Source organism: Barbus barbus (assembly GCF_936440315.1).
Source record: "Barbus barbus genome assembly, chromosome: 5".
NCBI classification, from domain to species: domain Eukaryota; kingdom Metazoa; phylum Chordata; class Actinopteri; order Cypriniformes; family Cyprinidae; genus Barbus; species Barbus barbus.
Window position 1 is genome coordinate 7,866,446 of NC_136733.1, and position 12,077 is coordinate 7,878,522.

The 12,077-nt window shown below is 40.9% G+C and overlaps 1 protein-coding gene across 2 annotated transcripts in view; it reads right to left on the reverse strand.

Moving 5' to 3' along the window:
* The window catches only part of LOC306869924 (regulator of G-protein signaling 3-like), a 100,292-nt gene that overhangs the window by 58,370 nt on the left and 29,845 nt on the right, over window positions 1-12,077 (reverse strand). For both annotated transcript variants that reach the window (XM_079416876.1, XM_079416875.1), the window contains exon 2: window positions 8,043-8,900. In XM_079416876.1, the coding sequence (XP_079273002.1) occupies window positions 8,043-8,900 (858 nt within the window). The remainder of the gene's footprint in view (window positions 1-8,042; window positions 8,901-12,077) is intronic.

A 12,077-nucleotide genomic window follows, 5' to 3' on the forward strand; every position in this document is an offset into this window, starting at 1 on the left:
AGTTCCTGTTCTCCTCTGGTCCTTAATGGCAAATATTTTCACCTCAACTCCTTGTGTACTTCTAGGTTCCGGCCATAACACACTGTCAGAGACTCATCAGCTGGTCCCTGGTGTAAACACTGGATCTCTGGGTTGCCTACACAAGCCCGAGGATTTGACATGATAAAAGAATTACAGCAACTAGGAAAGAGCAGGCAAAGCCCCATCACTCTACTAACCAATTCAATTATCTTTAAAAAAATCCACTTTGTGGAAAAGAGAAAACATACAGTAACTGCATCCTGCATCAAATGCGGCTACTGTATATAATGATATTTACTACTACTCAGAAGTATTGGGTTGGTAAGATTTTTTTTTGTTTGTTTTTAAAAGAAGTCTCTTGTACTCACCAAGGTTTAATTTATTTGATCAAAAGTACAGCAAAAACAGTAATGTGTAAAATATCATTATAATTTAAAATAACCGATTTTTCATTTAAATATATTTTAAAATGTAATTTATTCCAGAGATACAAAGCTGAATTTTCAGCATCATTACTCCGGACTACAGTGCCACATGATAACATGATGTCACATTGGATTTTGTCATTATATTGTTACAAATGCTAAAAACAGTTGTGCTGCTTAATGTGCTTTGAATATGTTTTCTTCCAGAAATCATTAATGAATAGAAAGTTCAAAACAACAGCATTTATTTCAAATGGAAATTCAAATCAAAATTAAATCAATATGTTAGTCTTAAGGTTATCTATAAGGCAGTGTGCTCCAAAACAGTGACAATATTCGCATTTCGAAGATATAAGCATTCAAAGCTTGCAGTTCATCACTACACAACTATTTTTTTGACGTCACATCGTACTTCAGCTTCTCATCAAATCTTTTGACCTATCAAATGCTCTCTAGAATCCGTAGTGCCCACCCCCTACAATATAAATAGATGCTGAAGCCAAGGCTGAGATCAGTCAGTTGTTCACAGTGTAGTATTTCCTGTACTGTGAATGACACGCAGTGCACAATGTAGGTGATAGGGAACGATTCAGACAGTGTAAATATGCTTTCGATTGGGGCAAATGAGGTATGGTTTCATGTTGTGTCACGCGAACCGCGGCAGCGCGCAGTCCGGACTTTGGCTCTGGTCCAGAGATACGATCGCACGGAGCGAATCATGTGCGCGAGTCGGCGTATATTAAACACTTTTAAAACTACACAACCTCAGCATGATTATGGCTATGGTTGTCAAATTAGACTAAGGCTGTCAAATGCGGCTTTACCGAGCTCAAGTACGGCTCTGGCCCAAGCAGATATAAACAAAATGCTATTGGCTATTTTAAAAAAGGGGCGGGGCTGCTCGATATGTCCCACCCTGTCTTCGCTGCGTGTTTCAAAGCACTTCAGGGGACCTTTAATAAATAATAAATGTGCTTTTGATCACTTTTGATCAGTTTATTTTAGAAAGATCACACCTCCAGAGGATAGCGAGGCTTCACTCTTCTGACTCGTAAACAAAGGTCAAGAAGGAGGAAGGCAGCAAAATACGCTCCGGTGGTCCCGAGTCCAGTGGTCCTGGAGGACCCGACTCCGGTGGTCTCAGAGATCGCTACACAGCCACCCGATTTCACTGCTGTTGCCATAATCAAGAAGGCCGTCTGCATGCATGGGCCGCTTCTGAGACCACACAAGAACCCGCTCCAGTCCAGGAGCCCTCAGAATCCAATCCAGAACCCGTACCAGCCCAAGAATCCTCAGATCCTACCCCAGAGCCCACTCCAGCCCAGGAGCCTTCAGAGTCCACTCCAGAGCCTGATCCAGTCCAGGAGCCCTGAGTCCACTCCAGAGCCCGCTTCAGTCCCGGAGTCTTCAGAATCCACTCCAGAGCACACTCTAGTCCGGGAGCCTTCAGCGTCCACTCCAGAGCCCACTCCAGTCCAGGGAACCTTCAGAATACACTCCAGAGCCCACTCCAGTCCATAGAACCTTCAGAATCCACTTCAGAGCCCGCTCCAATCTGGGAGCCTTCAGCGTCCGCTCCAAAGCCCGCTCCAGTCCGGGAGCCCTCAGAGTCCACTCCAGAGCCTGCTCCAGTCCAGGAGCCCTCCGAGTCCACTCAAGAGTCTTCTCCACTCCAGGAGCCCTCAGAGTCCACTCAAGAGCCAGCTCAAGTCTATGAGTTCACTCCAGAGTCAGCCCAAGTCTATGAGTTCACTCCTGAGCCTGCTCCAGTCTATGACTATGCTCCTGAGGCCACTCAAGTAGGGATGGGTACCGAAACCAGGTATTAAATCGGTCTCGGGGCTAAATTATGAAAGACCGGAGTATCGATAAGCTCTGACATTATCGGTTCTGCTGTCGATACTGGAGAAATTAAGAAAACACACATACATTTATTGTTGCTATATATACATTATCTCGCCAGCTGTTTTTATGTGCAATAATATTCAAACATTTGTCGATGATGCATTTTTACTGTTTGCAATTCAAAAGCGAGATCGCGCTCACGTGGAGGAGCTTCAGCACGTGCAACATGAAAGCCCTGTTTAATTATGATAGAGAACTAACTATTCAAACATCTGCTTACACTTTAGGCCTGTGGCTGTTATATTAAGGTAAGTTTATTTTTTTTATTTCGATTTTGGCTTCTAAGGATTATAGCCGCGTTTCTTCTAGCACAACTTCTTTCCCTTCACAGCAGCACACATTCATTCCTCCCTAACCAAAACTTAACGTCAGAATCAGCTCAATCGGTGATTGTTGTAAAATGCCGTCTTTTCTGTTGCTAAATTGCGGGACATGTTTTGTAATAAAACGTTGAAAGTACAATCTGCACAAGAGACGCTGTTCCCCACGCTGAAATGTGTGTGCGTGCGCGTGCTGCAAAACGGACAAGCAAAGTACACTATGAGCTTCGGGCGCATCCAAACGATCAAATACACATAAAATGTGTCAAAATGCCCGGCTACGAGAGTATTCACTTAAACACAGTTTGTCTTAAGTGGACAAGAACAGTTGGGAGAAAATCCGATGTGTGTCAGTATATTATCTTAAAGTGACAGGCTGATGCTTGAGTCATCAATCTTAATCAAAGAACAAAATGCAAAGAGAAAATCACCCACAGCTCTTAATCTGAATAACGTTATAGCTTTAATAAGCATTAATCTATCAATACATACAGTGAAAACTATGCAGTGTTCATTTACATTTGATTACTTTTAGATTTCTTTTTTTAGCTATTACTTAATATAATATTAGTAGACCTTCATGGAAAAATGAAAGCACTATTTATTTCATTTCATTTGTATATTTGTTTTATTGTATTGGTCAGTTTGTTTTACTTTGTTTCTTTGTTCATGTTCTTACTGTATCTTAGCTTATGTATATAAAACACTAAAAATGCCTGCACACTGGTGCATTTACAAATTGATGTTTTATATTAATTTAATTAAAAATGTATTTTACATTTCAGAATATAAAGCAATGTTAATTCAGATTCTAATCTGTCATATATATATATATATATATATATATACACTCACCTAAAGGATTATTTGGAACACCATACTAATACTGTGTTTGACCCCCTTTCGCCTTCAGAACTGCCTTAATTCTACGTGGCATTGATTCAACAAGGTGCTGAAAGCATTCTTTAGAAATGTTGGCCCATATTGATAGGATAGCATCTTGCAGTTGATGGAGATTTGTGGGATGCACATCCAGGGCACGAAGCTCCTGTTCCACCACATCCCAAAGATGCTCTATTGGGTTGCGATCTGGTGACTGTGGGGGCCATTTTAGTACAGTGAACTCATTGTCATGTTCAAGAAACCAATTTGAAATGATTCGAGCTTTGTGACATGGTGCATTATCCTGCTGGAAGTAGCCATCAGAGGATGGGTACATGGTGGTCATAAAGGGATGGACATGGTCAGAAACAATGCTCAGGTAGGCCGTGGCATTTAAACGATGCCCAATTGGCACTAAGGGGCCTAAAGTGTGCCAAGAAAACATCCCCCACACCATTACACCACCACCACCAGCCTGCACAGTGGTAACAAGGCATGATGGATCCATGTTCTCATTCTGTTTACGCCAAATTCTGACTCTACCATCTGAATGTCTCAACAGAAATCGAGACTCATCAGACCAGGCAACATTTTTCCAGTCTTCAACCGTCCAATTTTGGTGAGCTCGTGCAAATTGTAGCCTCTTTTTCCTATTTGTAGTGGAGATGAGTGGTACCCGGTGGGGTCTTCTGCTGTTGTAGCCCATCCGCCTCAAGGTTGTGCGTGTTGTGGCTTCACAAATGCTTTGCTGCATACCTCGGTTGTAACGAGTGGTTATTTCAGTCAAAGTTGCTCTTCTATCAGCTTGAATCAGTCGGCCCATTCTCCTCTGACCTCTAGCATCAACAAGGCATTTTCGCCCACAGGACTGCCGCATACTGGATGTTTTTCCCTTTTCACACCATTCTTTGTAAACCCTAGAAATGGTTGTGCGTGAAAATCCCAGTAACTGAGCAGATTGTGAAATACTCAGACCGGCCCGTCTGGCACCAACAACCATGACACGCTCAAAATTATTTCCCATTCTGACATTCAGTTCAGGAGATTGTCTTGACCAGGACCACACCCCTAAATGCATTGCAGCAACTGCCATGTGATTGGTTGATTAGATAATTACATTAATGAGAAATTGAACAGGTGTTCCTAATAATGCTTTAGGTGAGTGTATATAAAACAAAAAGCACAGATAAGAATACCGTTAAAGTACCGGATCGATAAGCAGTATTGGTAAGAGTAGTAATACCGTTAAAACCTTAACGATACCCATCCCTACACTCAAGTCTATGAGTTTACTCCAGAGCTTGTTCCAGTTTACAAGTCTGCTCCAGAGTCAGTTCTGGTCTATGAGTTTGCTCCTGAGTCCGTTCTAGTCCAGGAGTCCACTCAAGTTTATGAGTGCATTCCAGAGTTTGCTCCTGTCTACAAGTCCACTCAAGAGCCCGTTCTAGTCCATGAATCCGCTCCTGAGCCCACTCAAGTTGATCTCGTTCCAGTCCAGGAGTCTACTCCTGAGCCTACTCCAGTTCCTCTGTTGCTGAAATGTCTGCCTGTACTGTTATGACCATAAAGGCTGTTACTAACCTCTCTATGCTCTTGATTGCAGTCCTACCTGGTCTGCCAGCGGGGTCATCTGCCTTGTCAGCTCCAATGAAGTGGTCTTCAGCTCTGTCAGCTCCACCGTGTGGATCTTTGGTCCTGTCGGCTTTACTGTGGTGGTCGTCTGCTCCGCTATGGGGATTTTCGGCTCCGTCTGCTCTGCTGTGGTGGTCTTCAGCCCCACACTGGCCTCCTGCCCTGCTGGCCCTGACTTGGCTTCCTGCCCTGCCAGCTCCACCTCCATTCCACCTCCCTCCTGGACTTTTTTTGACACTTGGTGGAGCTTCTGGAATCCACTCTTTAAAGAAGGGGTTATGTCACAGACATTTGCTGGTGTGCCTATGACAGCCACCAGAGGGCACTCGTCTGGGTCTTTATTTGTTTTGGACTTCAGATCCCATCACCCCTTGCACTGATGATTGTTTTATTACCTTCAGCTGTTTGTCATTTACCTATTAGCTCCCCCTGATATATACTATGCTCACTGAGTGTTTTGTTGCTACAGTACTGCACCCATTACTTTGTGTTTGCAGATTCTATGTTTGTGGATTACCTTTTGCCAGTGTTTTTTGCCTGTTGCTCTCTTTTTTGGATCATTGTCTGGGACAACAATAAAGCTGCTACAGGATCTTCTTTAAATAGATAGATAGATAGATAGCTAGATAGATAGATGATAGATAGATAGATAGATAGATAGATAGATAGATAGATAGATAGATAGATAGATAGATAGATAGATAGATAGATAGATAGATAGATAGATAGATAGATAGATAGATAGATAGATAGATAGATAGATAGACTTGAAGTCAAAACTTTGCATACACCTTTCAGAATCTGCAAAATGTTATTTTACCAAAGTAAGAGGGATCATACAAAATGCATGTTATTGTTTATTTAGTACTGACCTGAATAAGATTTCACATAAAAGATGTTTACATGTAGTCCACAAGAGAAAATAATAGTTTAATTTATAAAAATGACCCCGTTCAAAAGTTTACATACACTTGATTCTTAATACTGTGTTGTTACCTGAACGATCCAAAGCTGTTTTTTTTTGTTTAGTGATAGTTGTTCATGAGTCCCTTGTTTGTCCTGAACCGTTAAACTGCCTGCTGTTCTTCAGAAAAATCCTTCAGGTCCAACAAATTCTTGCATATGAGTCCCTCAGTTGTCCTCAGCGTGAAAAGATGGATCTCAAAATCATATAGTCATTGTTGGAAAGGGTTCAAATACACAAAAATGCTGGAAAACCAAAGAATTTGTGGACTTTGGTTGACTTTGTCAGTCAAAATGACAGTTGACTGATGAATGCGATGACTTGCTGTTGTGACAAGCACAACAGATATATTTACCTCAGAGAAGAAGTCACATGGATTGTATTCCATGCCTTGTTTTTTCACAACTTGTGTGCTTTTTCTGGGTGAGTTGCAGTGAACAAGCAGACATGCAAAGAGGCCAACGGCAGGATATTCATTAAATAATATACTAAATTCCAGTTGTTTTCTCATCAAACCCTATCGTATACCCCCCCCCCCCCCAACACATGGAATATACAGCACATCGCATGGGGTCACTCTGTAACACTTGATGTGGATCGCCATACACTGCCATTATATGGACAGGCACAAGTGGGACATTTTTTTTTTAAATCTCTTTTCGTGGTCCAAAAACTGAGAAGGTCAAGTGACATTAGAACAACACAAGGGTGAGTAGGAGTTTAATAAAAGATTAATACTGTCAGATATGGTGGTGCTAATATGGAAGGTACGTAATATACGTAAAATAACGTACTCTTGCTTACACACATGCACACACACACACACACACACACAAATCCAGCATTCCAACAAATAAACAAACAAACAAAAAAGTAATTCCAGCATGCATTCACAGGCATGTTTATAAATGTGTGGTCTTAAAACTGTTGTCTAGACAACATCAAATACTGTCTCAGTCTGGTTAGAGACCAAAATAAATTGTCAGAACGCCACTTAGTGGACAAGACTGAGAGTGCAGCCCTATGTGCATTCTGAGCCATATGAGCAATTATCTAGGATATTTATATACATAATAATGAGCAATAAAATATCAATAGAATTTGAAATTACTAATTTAATTGTATTAATTATATTAGACAAGGTGCATATAACTGACAAGTAAATACATAGTAAGTACATAATGCTTATAATTATTATTCTGTGCTTACAAAGTTATTACTGTCTAACAGAATATCTATCTATCTATCTATCTATCTATCTATCTATCTATCTATCTATCTATCTGTCTGCCTGTATATTTTAAAGCATTTACATTTGTCTTACAACTAATCACCTGTTGCTAGGTTTTTTTCTTTTTTTATCTATTCAATTTTTTTTTAAATCTATTTTAATCTATTAATCTATTCTTATATGCAGGAACATTGACACATTCTGTGTTCACAAAGGCAAGTGTCAGTACTACTATTGCTCAAGACGAATTAATGTGATATGATTGGATCAAAGCTCTTACCTTGTTCTGCACAGTTTATGATATATAATGGTAAAAATCCAACTTTCGATTTTTACCTGCCAGATGGTACATGTGGCAAGCAGGGTAGGGCACTGTTGTGAGTGCTAATGATACATTTTTGTTTCTGTCTTTTGGTGTGCATGTGATTTTGTGAAAACAGTGAGTGATGCTTACTGTACCTGTGCATGACTTGCCGCCTTAAAAGGTAGGCCCCTATTTGCTTTGCTTTTACTTCTGCTCTTTGTTTCATTTTACTAAGTTAAAAAAGCCCAGACCCAAATTATCTTCCCTCTTTTATTGTAAGTCTAGTAGAATGTATTGCCTATTTTATACTACATCTGAAAATTGTAAGAAAAGAGTAAGAACAAGAAGGACTTACTTTTCTTCCGGAGAAGAGCATACACAGCTGGTGCATGGACCCTCCATTCTTAGTCAGTTCTTTCTTCAGGGTTTTGGGTGATGGAAGTGTCCAGCCGCCCTTGTGTGTTCCTGCCACTTCCATGCAGTTGATGGCATTGTCAGATGTGAAGCAGGTTGTGCGAGGGTCCTGGAGAAGACTGCCCTCACTGTGTGTGCGTCTGCGCAGGGAATTCTGCACACTGAGTCCACCTGAGTGCTTTTCGTAGGAAGCGGCCTCTACCATGCTCCTCCGTTTACTGTCACTGCGTTCCAGGTAGTTATCATCACTGTCTTCCTCCTCATCATCTTCATCTTCGTCATACTCTTCATCTGTGCCAGGGGTGGAGAGGGCGTCTGCACTGAAGGACCGATCTAATCGCAGCTCGGGGATCACAAATGATAAGGAAGAGGATGAAGGTGGAGCATTTGTGTCCACTGCCTCTGAAGCATTGTCCTCATCAAGAAGTAGCTGTTTCTCATCTTCACAGTCTCTTGCGTGTGCGTGCAAAAACTCCTGCTCTTCTTTCTCCTCGGTCATTGGCTCAGTATTCCCCTTCTCCTTCTCTTTGCCTTCATCCTCCCTCCATAACTCGTTCATGCTGCTCTCCGTGCTCTTCCCATCTTCTCCCTCAGTGGAGGGCGGAGGTGTTGGTGGAACCAGGTGGCTGTTCTCCTCCAGAGGGGTGCATAGATCCTCCAGCAGGGTGAGACTCCTGGACTGAGGGCTACTCGCAGTTGTGGCTGATGCATCGGAAAGGTTGCCCAGGGAATGGTCATCCTCAGAGGTCATTCTCCGGCCCCTGAGGTCACATGGCTCATCCTGCTTGGGTTCGAGCATCTGACAACAGAAGAAAACAGTGGTGCAAAACCGTTATTGTTTTTTCTATCAATGCAATATTACTATGTGTAATTATAGTCAGTAACTGAAAAACAATTATTGTAACTACTACAGAAAATAGTGTGTTATATTTATGAACAAATACAAGTGAAGTGAAGTGAAGTGAAGTGACGTGATGTGACATGGCCAAGTGGGCATCACCCGGTATTCTAAAATTATGGGAGTGTTGAATACTTTATTCTACTCAGTTTGTTTATCATCTTTTCATTGCTCATCATAATAGTATATTATAAGTAATAAGAACTGTTTCATTAGTAGCAGTCACTGTTTGAGGTTTAAGCAAAGCGAAAAAGCACTCTAGATGTTCTTTGAAGCTCTCTCATATCTTCACACCTTTTTCAGGTCAAAGATCCCTTGGTGGCTAAGCAGATTTTTAAAATTGAGTGCTACATTTTAAGCCTGGCCTAAAATTACATGTATAGTAGGGGAAGATGCCCCTCCCCTTATTTAAAATGTAGATTTACTTTTAGGGTGTACTCACACTAGGCATGGTTGCCTTGAACTGAGCCCCATAATAATGCATCAGTCTATGTTTTATTATATTGAAAAAAAAAAATGCTAATTTAGTTGTTGTAGTGAGATATTTATATAGGGGTAAAATGCCCCAATCCTGGCCCCTTACAAAGTCCTAACAACAAATTATTGTACAATAAAGGCAAAACAAACAAACTAACTAACAAACAAAAGCAAGAAAAGAAGTAAGTGACTTTAGACAATGAAGGGTGAATTCAGCAGAATAGAATAGAGGTTGAAAATAATCATTTATGATAATTCATGTAAGCAAAAACACGTGAGGAAAAGAGGTGTGAAAATATAATATCAGCAATCACAGACAGATGGGATTAGATTTCTCAGAGGAGGTAGGTAATTTGCTCTGGAATTTGTACAGAAACTGCGTGGAAAAAAAAACTGAGTTTGCAGATATGGACAGGATTGAAACCACAATGTGAATTTGTCAAATACAAATTTATCTCATTTCCTTTGAGAAATCTATACCTGTTTAAATGGGGTTTTACTCATCATAAAACAGTTATAAGAATCACATTGTATTACATTTTTTAAACATAAAATTGGCTTCAAGTCAGCACTTATAGGATACAAACCACTGAATTTTAAATGGGAAATATCTTTTGTCTTAACTTCTGAATTCTTTCTTTTATGGCCAAAATATTTACTCAAGTCTTTGCTTTTGTTTAGGTTCTATAGATTCAGGGCAAAATGTAGGCGTGTCATGTCTGTTTTGGGGTTTTGTTTCATTTTCATTGTTTTCATGTCTCTTATTTTGTCATAGTTATGTGATTCCCTTGATCCTAATAGGCTTGTTCGAGATGAACTACACTAGCCTGCCACAGGCTGGCGAGAGTAGCCGCTTGCAGCCGGGGCAAAATGAAAAGTGGAGACGTCAAGTCGGACACTTTATGTTCCCGGTAGTGACGCTCGCGCTGTTTGCATACTCACAGAGGAAGTGAATTAAATACAATATTTGTCAAATACACAGACGTTTCAGAAACTTTTTCCTGAGCAACAGTCTAAACACTTTTTATATAACAATACAGCGACATCTGTTCATGAATAAAGTTCGACATAAACATACTGCATACTATTTAAATACCAATAAAGTGGGGGGATATATGCTTGTATCAGTGTTTTTTGATAAACGTGACTCAATATTACACGTGACTACACTAAAAAAGCTTTACTGTTATAAAAACACAGATTTATGAGCATTATTGGAATTTAATTGTTAGAACACAAAACAGACGTCGTGCTTGTCATCACAGAATCTAACCAATGAGAATAAAGAATGTCAGGAGTCACATGATGTGCTCATGAACCTAGTCGCACTCGTGTAGAGATTTTTTTGTTTTAAGTTTTATTCATTGGTGGCGCTTTACCCGATGGCATGCAGTCGTAAACAGCAGGAGTTGTCTCCATCGGCTTCTCCGATTAAGAAGAAATCCAAGCCACCGACCGCGAGTGGTATGATGGACAAGATGACGAACACTGTTACACACTTTGAGGACATTCTAAGAACCGAGAAGACGGCGATGCGGAACGAGTTCGCTTCTCACATGTCAGTTGTTCTGTCACTATGCTCTAAACTGGATCATCTTACAGGGGAAATGAGAGAACAAAAGAAAGTTGTTGCAGATCACGATAGGCGAGTAGCCGCGCTCGAGCAACAGGTTGTGGACTTGCAGGATCGCAATAGGTGCAGCAATCTGCATCTGGTCAGAATGCCTGAAGGTTCCGAAAAGGACGGCCCTATGGGATTTTTGAAAAGATCGCTACCGACGTGGCTCCCGTCTCTGGCGGGCAAAGAGATTGAAGTGGAGCGAGCGCATCGCGTGTACATAAGGCTCTCCTCAGATCGCGCTAAACCATGGGTTTTCATCATCAACTGCTGCGGTACACGGACAGGGAGCTCATTCTGCGGGCTGCCAGACTTCATGCCCCGGTGAAAACTTCCGACGAAGCAACGCTGTCTTTCTTTCAAGATTTTTCTCTGGTCACCGCAAAAAGAAGAAGTGCATTTGCGCCTATTAAGAAGGAGATGAGAGACGCTGGCATCCAGAATTTTCTCCATTATCCTGCAACGCTGAAGGTCATTCTCAATCAAGGTGAACCTAAAATGTTATATTCCCCAGAGGAATCAAGAGTTTTTCTAAGATCCCTTTCATCCACCAACTCTCAGTGAACTTCAGCTGGACATTTGCTGTCTAATCGGAGAAGAGATGCTCTAAATGGTTAGGTGACTGTCTTTCACTGTTCACTTTAATGTTCACTTCTTAATTCATAGTTCATTGTGCATACAGTATCGCTTACTGATTGTGATATTTTATTTGTTTTAGTTGTATTCTTTATCTCTCTTCTCTCTTTAAAAAAAAAAAATAGAAATACTACCTAGTCAATATGTGACTATGGGGCCAAATGTTGGTGCTACAGTAATGTGCATGTTTTTGTTGATACCACGGACCATATTAAGGGCTGGCAGATCAAGGTTTGTTCTTGGTTTGATCTGCCATAGTTCATGGGAATGTGTTTATGCTTTTCTTAATGGTAACGAGGAGGGTGGGGGGTGGTTTAATGGTAGACTCAACTGGTTTTATTTTCAAA